Source organism: Pteronotus mesoamericanus, unplaced genomic scaffold, assembly GCF_021234165.1.
Source record: "Pteronotus mesoamericanus isolate MK-2021 breed Mesoamerican mustached bat unplaced genomic scaffold, CSHL_Meso_final contig_73, whole genome shotgun sequence".
Classification (NCBI taxonomy): Eukaryota; Metazoa; Chordata; class Mammalia; order Chiroptera; family Mormoopidae; genus Pteronotus; species Pteronotus mesoamericanus.
Window position 1 is genome coordinate 32,943,141 of NW_026555245.1, and position 18,908 is coordinate 32,962,048.

An 18,908-nucleotide genomic window follows, 5' to 3' on the forward strand; every position below is an offset into this window, starting at 1 on the left:
TATCTGGACAGTCTATCTGATAACTGAGATGGCTAACGGGCAGGGAGCGTTCTATAGTGCGGAGATGCTGGACAAAGGGATGGCTGCTGTCCCAGATGGGACGAAGCAGGACGGCAGGAGATTTCATCACGCAACTCAGAACAGCAGGCCATTTCAAACTTATGAATTGTTTATTTCTGGAATTTTCCATTTAATATTCAGATCACAGTTGACTGCAACTAACTAAAACTGTAGAAAGTGAAACTGCAGATTAGGGGGAAGTAACTGTATACTTCACTCATTCATTCAACAAATTTTTATTAGTTACTTGTTATTAGATACTTTATGGTATTATGTTCTATTGGGAGATTGAAAAGAAACATCAAACTTAGTTTGATGAAAACAAACATCAAAATGTTACTGTATTATAAAATAAGTATCATAGGATAAAAGGGAAAAAATGGGGCAGGGTAAGAGAACTTGGATCTGGGGAGGAAATCAGCTTTCAATAGTTTGGTCTAAGTAGGCCTTATTGAGAAGGTGAAAGAGTGCCAAAGACTTGAATCTGCTGCAGAGGTGTCTAAGGAAGAATGTTCCCGTCAGAGGTAACAACCGTGCTGTTCTGAGACAAGCAAGTGCTTGGTACATTTGAAGACAGCGGGGAGAGTGAGCCAGAGGGAGATGAGGTCAGAGAGGCAATTTAGTTGAGTGATGTAGGTCCGTGTGGGCTATTGTGAGGACTCTGGTGAATCTAGAAGGAAACTGAGCAGTATTACCAGGGTGGGTAAACCTGGTGGTGGAGGCATGTTCCTTAGGAAAATCTTTGCCTGAAGGAAAATGAGTTAATGCTATCACATAAATTTTTTCATATTGTGGTCTATTAGACTGTAACAGAGCTGCATCTCATCATCTAGCCTGATAATTGTGGGTGTTTACCAGGATTTCCCTGTGGCATATATGTGCAGCTATTGAACAAAAGTAACTGATTTTTTTTTTAACGTATTCACTTGCTTCCTAAAAAAAGAAAATAAAAAGCTGATTTATGAGGAAATACTTTCAAAGCTCCTGAATGCAAAGATCCCACTTTTGTCCTGGTACTCCTTCTTCGTACCTGGCACTGTAGGCTGCTGTTGCTTTTGGCAACAAGGTGGGGCTGACCAAAGCACGGTCACCCTCCCCCGCCTTGCCTCTTCACTGCCCTGTAACCCCCAAGCGAAACATCATACGTCGTAGAATGAAGGGATCGCTCATCTGTGACACAGCCCGGATTGCAACTCCAGCACCACTGAGTCCTAGTGATGTGATCTTGGGCAAGTTGTTGGGCCTTTCGGAGTCTCCATTTCGTTTTTGTGAAATAAACATAATTGTAGGTAATTCTCAGGGATATTATAAGAATTCATTGAGAAGATATGCACTGTACCTAAATACAGCAAGTGTTTGGCAAACACTTCTTTACTTTCCCTTCTCCACTTGGCTTTCCCCGCTGCTTTCTCCTCCTCAGTGCCATTTTGACCTTTAGTCACAGTGACTTTACTCCTTTTCTGTTCCCACCTATTTTGAGGGAGTGATCTGCTTAAGCCCATTCATCCTCAGTTGGGACCGTGCCCACTGCTACTTATGTGTATTCCCCACAGCACCATAATAGCCAGCACAGTGCCTCATGCTCACTTGATTTGATTTAATTTAAGTATTGTATAATCAACAGCTTCATGTGTTAATCCCTCCCAAAGGTATTTGAACAACAAATGAAGGACTACAGCAATGGTTCCCCACTTTTTCAGACAAAGGGGTCTTTTATTGTTTTTTTCCTGTGGGCCTTATGTTTTAGAAGTTTCCATTTACTCATAACACTGAATGTATTAAGTAATAATTTGCTTTCCCATTTTATGACTTGAAGTCCTGAGTACAATTAAGAATTAATACAATAAATATTAGGATTCAGCTTATTTGTATGATGAGATGGTTGGTGTTTCCGTGACCTTACATGGTTTTCTTGCAGGTAAACATATTTCCATTAGGCTTTTGGAAATACTAAACATAGCTCATGGGCCACTATTAGCACCTTTGTGAGTGACAGGGATCTTGTTTTCTCATATTGAAAACCATAGTTGAAAAGAAACAAGCCTGTATAGGAGGAAATTTAGGTCCCCATAGCAAACCATGAGAGGCGTAGAGTATGTATATGCATATGTATATGGGGTGGGGGAGGGGATAATCAGGGAGGTATGGAGCAGAGGTATAGATGGGGAGTGGTTCCTTCCCATTTACTTCCTACTTGTGCTTCCAAATCGCACGACACAGGTGAAGCCATCTATGCATCCCTGTGCCTAAATCTGCCTCTGGTGGTAGTGATCTTGATAGAAATATTCAACCTTGTTAACACTGTTCACCGTTGCCATAATAAATACTTTATAATGTGTTTTCATGGTTCATAGTCATCCTAGTATACTTAGGAATCCCAAGTTGGAATTTTGGTTTTGTTAGTTACCAGCTATGTGACCTTAGGTAAGTTGTTTATCTTCTCTAAACCACAGTGTTATAATCTGTACTTGAATCATTCAGATCTTAAGAGAACATTAATCTTAAGAGAAATATCTGAGAACTGCCTAAAAGATAGTCAGCCAATTCATTTCTCTGACTTTGGAGTGGTATATTGGTTTAGTCCCCTTGCATGATAGCCATCATCTATTGGATCTGGCTTCGAGAGCACAATGTAGTAGAGGATCTGGGACCACATGAAATCTTAGTGGCAACGAGTGCCTCCCTTGATTTGCAATGTCCACTGTGGATCCTGGCAGGAGAAACAGCTGCATGTGGGCCATGCTTTCGCCAGCTCAACTCTAAGTGCTGAAACATCTATCCTTATTTTAAATCAGACCGTCACTACGCTCTGTGCCTGGACGATTTGCTTTGGCTTCTTAAATTTGCTGTTACCCAATGTTCCCTGACCATTAGGGTTCACCAAAGGTTATTGAAAAACAAGTTATTTAAAAATCCTTGTACTTACTTGCTTAGATGTTACTGGATATTGTTATGTGACACCCTCAGAACACCCACAGCACATGTGTACCTAGGATTTCATTACTCTCAGTTCTTCTGATCAAGTGTGTCATTCATTAATTGCATAACATTTAATTTGCACCTAAGACAAAGGATGCATTACCCTATCTAAGTCCATTTTCTAAAAGATCCAGTAGGTGCTGTCAGCCTTGAAACTCCTGATGTACTCATTTCTAGGAAGCTCACGTCCAGCTATGTGACCCCCCCACCCAGCAAATGTATAGGACTTTACAGTGTGCATTTTATGTAGTTCTCTCATTTATGGCTTTTTACATCTTTCTTATCATCATTTTTCTCATTGCACCATTTTCCCATTTTATTCAAAAACTATATCATGTTGCATCATATTTCTATGCTAGAAATCTTATAATAAAGTAAAGCATATACAAATCAATCAGTATCTAAATCTTTTGAAGATAATGTTGGAGGTATACTGTCTTCTTCTGTTAACATACATAGTGAGTTATAATGTGTGTAAAAGCACACTCTTCCCCATAAAGTTCTATCTGAATTAAATAATTATAAATAAGACCAGCTGTGATCAGATTTGCAAAGCTTAGTTTTCCATATTTGTCTTTCCCAGTGCTGAAAATAAAGGGATTTAAAAATTTCTTACCTCATGGTGTTGGATCAAGAAAAGCTTGACATCACTGGCTCAGTATTTAATGCTACAAGTTGAGGTTCTTATGGGAAACCATTTGAAATGTGGCCAGTGTGAACCCATCTAAGCATGTCAGTCTGGGGCATGGTATCTGCTTACGGATTGTGTTTATTTACATTCTCCAAATTGTTTACATGCTGATCTTTTCTTCTCCTGTAGCTCCTAGTGAAGACATTTTATTATACATATTTCAGTGTCTACAGAGTTTCAATCTTGTGTTCTGTCTGTTCACTTGCTATCAGCTCTGTAAAGTAAAGGAAGAAACCCCTATCAGCACATACTGTAGGCCTGATGCCTAAAACCTGCACGACATGCTAAACATCTGTGAGCCAACTTGGACTGGATGTTATAGTCCTGCTTTTCTGTTTGGAGAGAGGTTTTTTTCCCCCTAAATTTAGTAAACCCTGAAGGAGAATGAAGGAAAACCCACACTGCTAAGTGTGTGTGTTCTACTCAAAGACAGAAGACCACATATCTGTGTGCATGTATGTATGCAAAAAGCATATATTCAAGATAGAAAAGCAAAAGTTGATGTCCTCACTAATGGTGTTTAAACCATAAATCATCTTGGAATTTCTCACAGTTTATGTCACCAGAGACAAAAACTTTGTTAGAAGGAGGGAAGGAAGGAAGGAGGTAAGGAAGGAAGGAAGGGGGAAGGAGGGATGGAAGGAAGGAACGAGAGAAGCAAAAGGAAGGGAAGGGAAGGGTGAGAGGGAGGGAGGAAAGGAGGTAAGCAACACTGTGCCATCATCTTAAATGGGTGTGGGAGGGGTTAGACCACAGTATTGAGCCTAATAACGGAAAACTAATAAGCTGCGTTAGGCCAGAATATCCTGTTAGTTTTCCATCCTTTACAAAAGAATTCTACGCAATTGCCAAAGTTATGAGTGGTCATTATCTCAGTTTAATATTTGGTCCAGAATGGGGTGGGTCTGAGAACTCAGTGACCTGAACATTGCCTTCCATGACATTTCACTAGTAATGAGTATAGGTGCTTGGGAAATAGTCTCTTAAAAAGTATAGCTCTTCACAGTAATTCTTGTTCATGCATCAGGACAGAGGTTCAGGTTTGGTCTGTAGTTGTCCTTAATGGTATGTCTGTTTCTCTGTGTACACAGATACAAGCAAACACAAATAAACACACATGCACATTTTGTATACATGTGTATCATCAGTGATTGCAAATTCTGGTTGCCTCTCTGTAGCCTACATTGAAATTATGAGTGAATTATTATATTTGATGTTATGTGTTTCACTGATTCAACAACATTCATTGTGCATCTCAAATGTCAAATCCTGCTAAGTGGCAGAAATAACAAAAATTAATACAGCGGGGGCTCTCAGCCCACAATCTGGCATAGAGACAGACATCTTAATAGATGAAACTCAATATAAGTTATATAACTGTGTTAATTCAGAATATATAAAAGAAACCCCAAAAGAATACTGCCTTACAGGATTTACTCTCTCACAAAAAAGAAATCAAGGTGTAATCTGTCCAAGAATCGTTCCAGAGCCAGGTTCTCCTTCTGTTCTGCCTGTCTTGAAGCAAGGTTCCATTTTCAGGATTGTTTCATTCTTCAAGATAGTAACTGGAGTCAACAGGAGAGAAAGGGGGAGGGAGGGAGGTAGGAATAGAAGGAAGGGAGGGAGGAAGGGATGGAGGGAGGGAGGGAAGGAAGGAAGGAAGGAACAGAAGGAACCTTCCCCGGCCAGGTCGACTTGTTTAAGTCTCCTTCCCAGGAATCCCACACACTTCTACTTTTATTTCACTAATTACAACTTGGTCACATAGCCAATGAGCAATATAGTCTTTTAACTGGATATATTGCCACCCCAAATAAAATTGAAGTTTTGTTACTAAGAAAAATAGGGAAGATAGATATTGAGTAGCGAGCAATTATTCCTGCCACGTGGAGTTATGAACAAAAGTCTGAGGAAGCATGAAGCAAAAAAGCAGTTAACTCTGGAATGTGGAAAAGGCTTTTTTGAGAAGGAGATGATTTGGGGTTTGAAGGATGAATAGGAGTTTGCCAAATACAGAATTGGGAAAGTTTGCCAAATAAAGAAATAGGAGTTTGCCAAATAAAGAATTATTTCCAGGCAGAAATATTAGCATGTGCAAAGGCACAGAAGGTTCTGGCATTATACCTGTCAATCGAGCCCATTTCTGTATTGTTATTTTTCTCTGTTATTAATGATAGCTGTTAAAATAAATTCAGCTAGTTTTTAATTAATCTAACAGTTATAAAAGATCAACAGATTAAGGTATGTCAACAATAATTTTCCTGATATAACTGCAAATAATTTTCCACTTGGACCAAAATAAGAACATTTTATCTGATGATAAAGTATTCCACATTTTAAAACTAATTGAGTGAGAAATTTTGGCATCTTCAAAAGGAATTGATACAATGGGGGCGGCAGGGGAATTGTGTCAGGGTGATGTTTGTCTTTTCAATTCTGAAGTTAAACAAAGCCCAGTTAAAACCGATTTGGTTCATATCCTCGTGTCCATAAGCCTGCATTAAGAGCTGTTGGTGGTCTGCCCAAGTTAGGCTTAAAATATGTCACCTTCTATTATGCTATTCCTAACATGACTGTTACTTTGGATCTGTGGTACTGGATTGTTCTTTTCTTAAAATGGCTTTAGAACCACAAGAAATCTTTAGGATTAGAGAGATTTTCATGATTATCTTCTTTTTGGCTCCTTTAGGGACATTGGAGCCTATTAAATACTTTTCAAAGAAACTTAAATCTTTTGATAAACCTGAAATTTCTTTAAGAAATAAACCTACTTAGCTCTGAGACACCTGAGGGTGTATTCCTATGCCCACTGCCCATCTTGTGCTTCCACAAGGCTGAGTATCTTGTAGGAAAAAATTCATCTCTTTCCAACCCCATACAACAACAGTAGAGTCAATGATTCTTTGATTACTGCCTAAATAAAGATTGTCCTGTTTTCTCCAAGGATTCTACCCTACTAAAGATACTCAGGTGATTTAATTTTCTGATATTCTGGTGGTGGTGTTTTGTGTGTGTATGTTTCTTGGGACTTTTTGACCCACTTTGCTTTTTCCTTACTTTTGGATTAGCTAGTACCTAGGCAAGACTAAAATATACTGTAAACTTCACAGCAACACCTCCCCTTTGCCTAATTAATGCTGAGTCCTTATTTATATCTCAGCCCAAAAGTCGCTTTCTTAGGGAAATCTTCTCTGGCCTCTCAAACCAGATCAAATTCTCTATGTTTGATGCTCCCAGAGTACCATGTATCTTGTTTTATAGCTTGTATAATGATTGGAATTTTACATTTATTGTATTTGATGACTTGAGTAATACGGGCCTCTGCCACTAGACTCAGGTGGGTGGGCCCCTGTGTGCGTAGACTAACCACTGGGCTTGGTTCTTTGCACAGTGCCTGACCCATAAGCAAATCTTTTATCATTGTTGGCTGAATAATTAAATGATGTTTTTATAAATAAATTACTTCTGCATTCCTATTTCACACTGAGCTCAGAACATAAGAGTGAGTACAAAAGTTGTTCAGCTCAGGTGTGGGTTCTTTTTGAAGACAACTTTGCTGCAGGCATTTAGAAGTACATCAGAGAAGTCCTAAATCAGCATGTGCTTGGCTCTGCATGGACCAGGGTTGGATGAGTTCTCACTGCAGCCTCTGAACCTATTGGGGGGCATTGCTGCTTCACCACGTGAACCTTTCCAGATGGAGTTAGCCTACCTTTGCTCCCAACTTAAGAGCCAGGCACTGCGTTTTCTAAATGACATCTTGGCATTTCAAAAAATGTATAGCTGTTGAAGGAGTTGGTGCTTTGTCACCTATTTTAAAAGATGCCTATGTGTTTTTAATGAAAAACAATACACATTAACACATTTTAAAACATAGTACATTTAAACACAATGTTAAATAATTGTATTTTTCTAGCCTTTGTCTAAACATGTGTTTGCAATTATTAATTAAAAGTACAGAAAGGAAAACTCGGGCCTTGAAGAAAGGTCTTATTAACAATCAGATTTTTGAAAGACAGGATGAATTGTGGAGACAAGCCCCTTTGAAAGTCATTACAGTTCTCATTTTATTTCATCAAAGACAGTAGTTGAAATAGTTTACGAGTGAAATAAGTGTTTTAATACTAGATCTAATGAGAACTAGAGAGGTACGATGGTGGAGTTCGGATCTGAATCTTTTCTTTAACTTGAACATTGGAAAGGAAAGAATAAAAGTACAAATGAGTTTGCCCAGATACTCGATAAATACTTGTGATTTTTGTTAAGCCTGACTTAGACTAACTATAAGTATTTTGTTAGATGCATTTAGAACTCGGCTGCTTATTAACTAAGTGACCTTGGCAGGATTCATGACTTCACCTATAAACGGGGCTATCTCACATGACCGTTTTGAGAATTAATAAGCTACATGCATTATGCCTGGCACAGGGCAGGGCCAGGCACACGGCAGGCTCTCTGTATTGGTTATCTCTGCTGCCCTCCGTGTCAGCCCTCCTTGTCTACCACACACACGTATGCCAGCCTTGCTTCTATTGGCTCGTGTGATTCGGTTTCCCTTCTCATAGCCAGAAAAAGAGCTACTTTCATTATTATTCAGCAGTGTTTATTGAAGTCCTACAATTTGCCATTCACTGTTCTAGTTGCTTGGAATACATCAATGAACCCACTATGAAAAAGTCCCCACCCCTGTGTACCTTACATTCTAAGGAACGTATGAAGCATGGAGATTATTCATTAAGTTTTTCCTGTAACAGTTACCTTGTGGTTGTATTTTGTGTGCATGTGATTTGGGTGAACCGTAACTATTAACAGTGGGAATTATTTTTGATTTATGTTTCTATACTTTCAATAGTGCAGGATCTTCCTCTCTTCTTTCTCCCCCTGCCTATCTCCCTGCTTCTCCTTCTCTTTCTCTTTCTGTCCCCTCCCTCCCCAATCACAACTATTTGTTTATTTGAACTGTAAACATCTTTACCCATGCAGTTTTTTTTCTTTAGCTTGATTCAAATTCCAGCTAAATTCAGTCCCCGTCATGGGAAGCATGTTTTATTCCTCTTCAAAGATTATGGGAGGATCTGTGGTCCAGCAGCAAACACCTGGTTGAATTACACATCTTTCTTTCTTGTTAGATTGTTGGCTGTGATCACCAGCTGGGAAGCATCGCCAAGGAAGATAACTGTGGAGTTTGCAACGGAGATGGGACCACCTGCAGGCTGGTCCGAGGGCAGTATAAATCCCAGCTCTCCGCAACCAAATGTAAGACACTGCAGAGATGGGGCTATCTTTGGGCCCTTGGACTTATCTCCTTCCCTGCCAGCCTGTGCTTAGCTCCCCTCAGCAACTAGTGAATAACACCTCCAGCAAAATGAACACTAATCTGAAAATACTGTGGAAAGATTCATGACCCTGCTTTGTGGATTAGTTTAGGTCACCCATTGCAAACCCAAAGAGGAATCCTTTCCTTCTGAGGCACATTAGGAGTCAAACAGACATGGATCTGCATGCAGGGATGAGCTTGTTTCCCGGCATGAGGACAGACTGCATCCCAGCTGCTACCTCACACATAGTCAGATGTGCATGGGGGAATACAGCAGGGAGCCTGGGCAGATCAGAGCAAATTCACTCTGAGGATGGTGAAATCACGTGGTCTTCATTTGCTGACCTTGGATCAGTGCTGGGCACAGGTTCTTTTGGTTTTTGATTTTTTGTTGGGTTTTTTTTTTTTTTTTTCAGAATTAACATCAGACAGACAGTGATTATGTGAAGCCATCATTGATTGTTTGTCCTATACCAGCACAACAAATGTATATTTATGTATGTGCTAGAAACTTTAGATGATCACTTCATTTAATCCTTATAACTAATCTTTCAGCAAGGTCCTGTTTATCCCCATGTTAAAATGAGATAACTGAGACTTAGACAGATTACGTGACTTCCTCAGAGTCATGCAACTATAAAGTAGCAGACTCAAGGTTTAAGCCCAGAGGCTGATTTCAGAGCCTAAGCACACATTCATTCCCCTGAATTGTCCCACAAATATATTCCATGAGGGGACATTTGTAGGGCACTGAGGTGGACCAAAGCAGGGCAGCTCAGATATCTGCCTAGCCGGGTCCTGCTAGGGTAGGTGGCATATGTTCTCATAATACCTAACCCAACATTGGAGTCACACACCAACCTAGTTCATTTTCGAACACGCTGTTCTCTGTGACAATCACTGTGCCAGGTGCTGCAGCCTATACGGACAGAAATAAGACAGCCCTTATGCCCAACGATAAGCGTTTTTAGAATAATTTCACCTTGTTTGGCATACTGTCTCCAGATTTTGCCATTATCCGGAATCCTTCAATAGATCCTTGATTGAGTCTCCTCTGCCTTGGAAAATAAGAATGACTATCTTTACTGAATGTGGTTTGTTCACTAGACTTGTTGAGTAGATGAAGAAAACAATTGACATATGAGAGGTTTGTGGCTTTAAATGGACTTGCAGGTCAAGAAGAAAGGCAGTGCACACTGGAGAACTATTCCAAGAAGTCAGGAAAAGGCAGCTTGCTGAAAGAACTGGGCTCTAGGGGAAAGAAGTGGCAGGAGAAAAGGCTAGGGCCTTTTGAATACACGAAACATTGGAGGTGCCAGCTTATGGAACTCTCCACATTCTGACACCCCTGCAGGCAGTGAAAAATGGGATTCTGAAAAAAAAATTTTAAATACTCTGGCAGAGAGAATGAACGATGAGGTCAGTTAGACATTGATATAGTACATTCACGCAAGATTTTTTTCTTTGGTCATGTGTCGGTAGCGTTTTCTGTAAGATGGAAAATCAAAGAATTTAGACAATGGAAACCAGAAAAGGCATAATTCTTTTGTAAATCTCTGAAATCATAGTGAGATATATTTGAAAAAAGTTATTTTTAGAAGGTCACTTTTATAGAACTCTTTAAGGAATACTGGAAGGGTTAATTTTTGTTTACTTATTTGTGTCACATAACTGAATAAGTGCTCTTCTCTAGGAACCGAGAAATTTCTGTTAGGCACAAAAAGATGGCAGGCATGTGTGCAGTACCTGCTATATCGTACCTTCTGAGGACATGTTTTTCCTTTATTCTTTCTCACATCCTGCCCTCCCAGCCCCATTCCTGTCCTCATTCACAGAGGAGCCTCAACATACTGCTTGGGTAGATATTCCTCTTACCCTCCTGTTAGAGGGTGACCAGGGACCTGTAGGGCCTACATCAGAATGGCGGAGAAACTATGAAGGAACAAACTGGAGCAAATTGAGAGCTGTAAGTCATCTCGGGGTCTGCAAATATAATAAATACCTCAGTGCAAACTGCTCTATTCAAGACCGACAGTGGATAAATTCTAGAATACACAACCCGATGATTTTCCATAATGACAAAATGCAATCGATTCATTTACCTTAGCGCTGATGATGCCTCATGACAAAATGATTTATATCAATAAAGCCCAGCACATGCATGCACCTCACCACAATCTATAGCAGATGCTGAACAAACTGCCTCGTTTATGTTTTCTCCACCCCAGAAGAAACTTCCACCCAAATTTACAGACTGTGGGTGACCCACAGGCTGGGAAGATTCGGCTGCTCTGCGGGGCCCAGTGTACAGGCCAGGTGTGCAGCTCTCCACCCGTGAAGGCCTGAAGGACTTCTGCCAGGTCTCTCCCCGCGCTCTGCCAAAAGGATTGCGAGCCAGCCACATGCTCTTTCGAACTCCTAGCGCTCAGATTCCCCACATTGAACTCATTTTCTTCTGAACTTATATCCAACTTTTTTTTCCTTATGTTATCAAGCCTTGGGGGAACAAAGGAAAAACAGGAGAGTGGAGAAAGACCATGGTAGAAAGTGCCAGAAGGAAGGGAGAGTAGGAGGAACTTATCAAATGGCTGCCATTCACTGGCAAATAAAAAAGAGACCATCTTTGTATTAAAAGACATTATTGTTGCCTAATACAAATACAGACAACAGAAAAAGAGCTTGACCCAGTACTCTTTCCAAAAAGAAAACGCTGTCCACTGACAGCATTCACTGTTTCCATTTTTTCCTGATCACTTCATTTCTACTTCCCCAACCCAATAACAAATAATCAAATTTAGCTAACATTAACTTACTTCTGAGTTTTGGTATTAAAGACTCATTTTCCCCCAAATTTTATTGGCTTGTACCATATTATGTATTTTCCAAGTCTATACAGACCTACTTAGACTTATAGCCTGCCTACTTGTTATCAATTTGATGTCTCCAGCTTTGCAAACCTCGTATATGACCTGCATGTTTTGAAATCTATTGGGAATCCTAAAGCTCTCTCTCCACCTCTCTTGAGTGGCAAGAACTGGATAAATGAATTTATAACAAAATAAAATGAAGCTCTTAATGTCTGGCTTTGCTTCTCAGACTGTGGCATATGCTGATTTATAAGAATGATGGGTAAACATATTCCTGGACTATCATTCTGACTCAAAGATTTTGAGATAAAGGATGTTCATAATAAAACACAGATATATATATATATAGTTAGATAGGTAGATATGAATCATACATATTAATGCTTTAAAGAAAGCACAAAATTTTAAAGAAATTTCTACCTTGAACTTTAGGTTATACTCACAAGCTACTCATTCATTCATTCATTCATTTGTTCAGCAGCAGTTCACTTATTCATTCAACAACAAATATGTCTTGGGTACATGCTATGTGTTGAGAAACTGTTTTAGGTACTGGAAACATAGGAAAGAGCAAAACAAATAAAAATCCATTTTTCTCATGAGGGCTACATATTGGTGTGAAGGACAGACAGATAAAGGGACAAAACAAACAGCCAAATAAAATGTATATGTGTCATACGGTGATAGAAGAAAAGTAAGGCAGGGGAAGAGATTGGGAAAAAAGTAAGGTAGGGAAGAAGAACCAGAGATTGGGCTGCTAGCCAAGGGTGTTGGAGAGGGTTGCAATGCTAAGTGGATTATAAGTAACGATTCACTTGTAAGACATTTGAGCAAGGATCTAAGGGTGGTACAGGTGGCACATCATGAAAAAGCCAATGGCAAGAGAATTTCAGACATAGAGAATAGCAAGTGCAAAAGCCCTGAGGCAGATGCATCCTTAGCATACCTCTTGAAGAGCAAAGAAGCTGGTGTGTGGTGAAGAATGGCACAGACATTGCAGGATTTTATACGGATTTTGGCCTTTAATCTCAATGGGATAAATCACGGGAGAATTTTGAGCAAGGGAATTACCTGATTTGATTGACTTTTTAAAGGGATCACTCTATCTACTGTGCCGAGAATAGATCATAAAGGGTCCAACTGTGAAACTCAGAAAAGCAGTCAGGAGGCTGTCACAGGAACAAGGGGTGCGGTCGGCTTGGGCCATGGCAGTGGCAGTGAAGGTGATGAGAAGTGATCCAATTTGGGATATACGACGTGACTCTGACTTTGAATCTAAGACATCGTTGGCTGAAAGATGTACTATTATTTTATACACCTGCTAAGATAGAGAAAAAAAGCTGCCATTGAAATTAAGAAACTATGACACTATGCCTTCTGACCACTTAGGGCTTCTACTTGATATTATTAATAGATCTATTATTGACTTAGACATAGTTTATCCTACACTCTATTACTCTTATACATCCAGAAAAGGATAATAAAACAAATAAATTGATCAATAAAATTAAATTTTTTCTCAAAGTTTAATTCTTTTTAATTATCTTGGATTCAATCTGGTTCCACACAACATTAAGGTACTTGTGATACAGTATTTTTCAAAGAATCCACAAAAGAAATAAAATCCATTGGTATTGGGCTCTTTTTTACAGCTCTGTTGAAGTATAAATGCTATACAGCAAACTGGATATTTAAAGTGTACAGTTTAGCAAGTTTTAACATATACATGCACCTGTGAAACCATCACCACGCTCAAGATCATTAACATATATATCCATCACCTCAAAAGTTTTCTTGTTTCTCTTATAATCTTTCCTTCTGTTCCCTCCTGCCCTGTTTCTGTCACTATAGATTAGATTGCATTTTCTAGAATTGTATTTAAGTGGAATTATAGGGCATATGCTCTTTTCCATCTGTTTTTTTTCATTCAGCATAATTATTTTGATTCGTTAATATTGTGGCATGTATCAGCATTTTACTTTATTTTGTTACTGTAATATTTCCATTGTATGGATGTACCACAGTCTGTTTACATTCACCTGTTGATGGATAGTTGGGGTATTTCCACTTTGGGGCTCTTACAAGTAAAGTTGCAACAAATATTCACATCTTTAGACAGACAAGTGCTCTCATTTCTCTTGGGTAAAGGTCTGAGATTAGAACGGCTGGATTATATGGTAGGTGTACATTTAGCATTGTAAGAACACACCAGACTGTTTTTCTGAGCGTCACTATTTTGCATTTCTACCAGCAATGTCTGAGAGTTTCACTTGCTTGGCACTCTTACCATCATTTGATATTGTCAGTATTTTTTTTTCACTTTAGACATTCAAATGGGTGTGTAGTGATATCTCATCATTGCTTAAATTTGCACGTTTCTAATGGTTAATGATATTGAACCTCTTTTCATGTTGTATTCCAGTTGCTGCTGTAACAAATTACCACAAACTTAGTGGCTTAAAGCAACATACTTATTTTACAGTTCTGGAGGATCACAAGTCTAAAATGGATCTCGCTGGGCTTAAAATCAAGGGGCTGGGGGAGCTATGTTTCTCCTGGAAGCTCTAGGGAAGAATTCATTTTCTTTTATTTTGAGTTTCTAACTTCTGGAGGCTGCCTTCTTCCTCGGCCTCTTCAAAGCCCAGCAGCGTAGCTCTTTATGATTCTAACCTCCTCATCTGCCTCCCTGCTCCAACTCAAAGAATACTCATGATCACCCTGGGTCTGTCCAGATAACCTAGGGCAATATATCATATTCATAGGTCTGGAGGATATCTTTAGCATAAGGAGGGAGGTGGGAATTATTCTGCCCATCACACATATGCTTATTTCCTTTTTGGTGTAATGTTAGTTCAAATCTTTTGCCCATTTTTAAAAATGGTTATTTGATTTCCTACTGTTGAGTTTTGAGAGTTTCTGATATATTCTGGGTACAAGTCCTTTGTCAGATAAGTGATTTGAAAATATTTTCTCTCAGTAGGTAGCTTTTCAAAATTTTTTCTTCAAAATTGCTTAATGTTATCTTTCACAGAGCCAAAACTTTGCAGTTTGATGCAGAACAGTTTATCATTCTTTCTTTCATGGATTGTGCATTTAATGTCATGTCTAAGACCTCCTTGCCTAACCCCAGGTCACAAAGTTTTCTCCTATATTTTCTTCTAAATGTGTTAGAGTTCTACATTTTACCTTTAGATCTATGACCTATTTTCAGTTAAGCTTTGTATATCTAGGTTAAATTTTTAAAGGGAAGTCCAATTATTTCTGCTTGATTTGTTGAAAAGACAAACTTTCCTCCCTTGAATTGCATTTTAAAATTTCAAAACTTAATTGGCCATTTCTGTGGTACTATTTCTGGAATCCATTCTGATCTCTCACTGTACGTACCACATTGTCTTGGTTGCTTAGCTTTAAAGTAAACATTATAATCAGATAGCTTAATTTCTCCAATTTTATCCTTCTTTTTTATCCAATTTTATTTTGGCTATTCTATTTTAAGTTCTTTCCCTTTCCACATAAGTTTTACACTCTGTTTTTCCATATGTACCAAAAGTCTTGCTGGGATTTTGATTAAAATTATTTTAATTCTATAGGTTAATTTGGAGGGAATTGACATCTCTAATATGTTAAGTTGTTCAACCTATAAACACTTCCTGTCTCTGCATTTATCTAGGTATTCTTTACTTTCTTTCATTAGTCTTTATTAGTTTCAAGGATATATACCCTGTAAGCTTTGGTTAGAATTATACCTCTTTCAAATGGCATCATATTTTTATTTTAGTTTTTTTTGTGTGTATCGCTAGTTTATTCTTGGTCGTGTATTTTGTGACGTTGCCAAACTCATTTATTAGTTCTGTGAGATTTTTTGGATTTTCTACCTAAACAGTCATGTTATTTACAAATCAGGATGGTTTTACCTTTCTTTTCAATTTATAAATCACTTGTTATTTTTATGGCCTTACTGCACTGGAAAGGATGTCAAATACAACATTGGACATTGAACAGAAGTGGTGAGAGTGGATATCCTTACCTTATTTTCATTCTTAAGGGGAAAACATTCAATTTTTCTTTAGAAAAATAGAGTATAATGTTACCTATAGGGTTTTTCTTTAAATGGATGCTCTTTATCAACTTAAGAAAGTTCTCATCCATTCTTAATTTTCTGAGAGATAGCATCATAAAAGGACTTTGAACTTTGTCAAATGTTTTTTCTATCTCAATTGATATGATCATGTGGTTTTTCTAAGGCTTTTGTGATGGATAATATTAATTGATTTCAAATAGCCTTGAATTCTGGGAGTAAATTCTACTTGGTCATGGTGTATTATTCTTTACATATATTCCTGAACTTGATTTGCTAGCATTTTGTATGAAGGTTTTTTACATCTATGTTTATGAGAGAGAGTTGTTGGTAGTATCCTGTGCTTATACTGTCCTTGGTTTTGATATAAGTGTAATATTGGCCTTGTATAATGAGTTGGAAAGTGATTCCTCCTTTTCAATTTACTGGAAGAGATTGTATAGAATTTGTTATTTCTTCTTTAAATTCTTGGTAGCACTCACCTGTGAAATCTCCTGGACTAGAAGCTGTTTTCTTCTGTTTTGTTTTGGTTTAGTACGTAATTTTGTAACATATAGAATATAGTCGTACTATTTTAATGTCTATTCTACGTTTGGATTAACTTTTCAATGTGGGCTTTATTTTGTTGTTGTTGTTGTTGTTGTTGTTGTTTAATTTGCATGTCTGGTCATTTTTGACCTGACTCCAGACATTGCAAAATTTATCTGGCTGATGCTAGATATTTTTGTATTGCTATAAATATTCCTGAATTTTGTTCTGGAAGCAGTAAAGTTATTTGAAATCAGTTCGATCCTTTTGGGTCTTAAATTTGGTAGCAGGGACCAGAGCCATATTTGGGCTAGTGCTAACTGGGTCAAGTGCTGCTGAGTCAAGACCGTTCTGAGTGGTCCATGTCCAATGGCATGAAGTTTCCCAGCCTGGCTGGTGGGGTAAGGTATTATTCAGGCCCTGTATGTGTGGCAGATTCTCATCCTTGTAATTCTTTTATGTGATGTGGTTCTTTTCCTGGTCTCAAGATAGCTTCTTCAAATGCGTGTACTGTTTGATTGCTCTGTGTGTGCTGCTGGATATCTAAAGGAAGCACTCAAATCTCTAGAGTTGTCTCTCTGTATAGCTAGCTCTCTCTGGTAATCTATCCTTCTAAATCTAGCCACCTTGATCTCCTTGAACCTGTAGCTTTGTCTCCTCAATTCAGGGAACCCAATGGGCTCTGAGTTCCCACGTTTCTGAGCCACAGCCTGGAAAGTCTTTTAAGCCACCAGTAAGCTGAAGCGATGTTAAGGCTTACCAACTTTGTTTTCTGACTCTCAAGGACCACTAACCTTCTTTGCTTGATATCCTGTATCTTGAAAGCCATGGTTTCATTTTTTTTTCTGACCTTTTGGTTGTTTGAGGCACAAGATTAAGCCTGGGCCTTATACTCCCTGGCAGAAAGTAGAAGTCTTCGTGCAGGCCTTGGGACTGGCCTTGGTGCTGGTCTCTTTATTCAGGGTACCAATTAGGTAGACCTAGGCAGCTTTTGACTCCCACTTTGAAGTTTTTTAGCACTTCTTTAGTACTACAGCCCTCATAACAATTCAATTCCCAGAGGTTAAATGAATGTGCTCTACTATTATCTTGGAATTTACTCCCAAGCTGCTGACACCCAGTTTTCAAGTTTGACACTGGCTGTTTTGAAGTTAGCACCTGTGCAGGCAAAGGTAACTATGGCAGGATTACTGCCTTGATGAGAAAGAATATAAGGCACCACTGATTGTGAGATGTGTTCTGATTTCATGTATCTTAAAATGTGAAATATAGTAGAATTAGTGAAATATGACTTTTTTACTCAAGTGACAATAAGACTTTCAGGCTTATTGAGTGCAAGCATGAAGTCAAGAATGGCTCCAAAGTTTTTGATCTATGCAAAACTGGGGGCTGGGGTCGGGGAAGGGAGCATCTTGTTAGACCTATTCAGTATATATCCTCCTTCGTGTAATTACTGATAAATTGCAGGGGCGGGAGGGGAGGTTTGAAGGGCTCATCTTATTTTATTGGATATATTTTAAGAGTAATAAAGTTGGCATGAAGATTAAAAGTATACTATTAAAACCTCCTCAAGATTGGCAGAATATTTTTATATGTAGGCAATTGTATTAACAACGGCTCTTTCATTTAAAAAATAACAATAATGATAAGATTGAGTATCAGCCCCAAAGGCTTAAAGCAGAGTCTTTAAAAACAGGAACTTATCAACAAGTCTAAAAATAAGATAAACTCAGGTATCAGAATAGGAAATACTGTCTTTTCAAAATTTATCATTATTATTATCACCTTTGTCTGATACAGCAATGAATCACACAGAAACATTCACATATGACAAGGTTAAAAAGTGAATCTAGTACACTCTATAGAAAGATGTGGATATATATACATATCCATGTACAGAGAGAGAGAGAGCCCGTGAAACCACGCTGTAGATTTTTTTTTAGCAAACTCCTTTAGTCACAATCACTGAGAACAATTTTCTTGAAAAAGTAACCCATATATGTGAAATAACAATATTTATGATTTCAATGGAAAGCTTGTCATTTTAACAGAGAACGGTTACCTGATAGCTGAAGCAGGTCTTTTATAGTTGCTGATCGAAAGCCAGAATAGATGAGGACCAAAGCACTTGAACATAGAGCAGAATGCCTTTGTGGTAAAGGGCTCCCAGAGGACTGTGCAGCACAGTGGGGGAGGATACAGACACCTGCCTTGCCAGCCATACCCACTGAATTAATTACTGAGGGGCAGGCGATGAAACCAGGCTGCAGGCACATTCTTGGATGTTTTAAACAAACACCTTGCTGTGCACAAATACAATAGTTACCAAACAGAAGAATCCCCAACCCATCCCTAATCATTGAGAATTTACCATAAAATAAGTATTAA

The 18,908-nt window shown here is 38.5% G+C and overlaps 1 protein-coding gene across 1 annotated transcript in view; it reads left to right on the plus strand.

Moving 5' to 3' along the window:
* Positions 1-18,908, plus strand: part of ADAMTSL1 (ADAMTS like 1) — an 890,629-nt gene that overhangs the window by 614,064 nt on the left and 257,657 nt on the right. Inside the window, exon 6 of the mRNA XM_054583189.1 lies at positions 8,860-8,986. Coding sequence (XP_054439164.1) covers positions 8,860-8,986 — 127 coding nt within the window. The remainder of the gene's footprint in view (positions 1-8,859; positions 8,987-18,908) is intronic.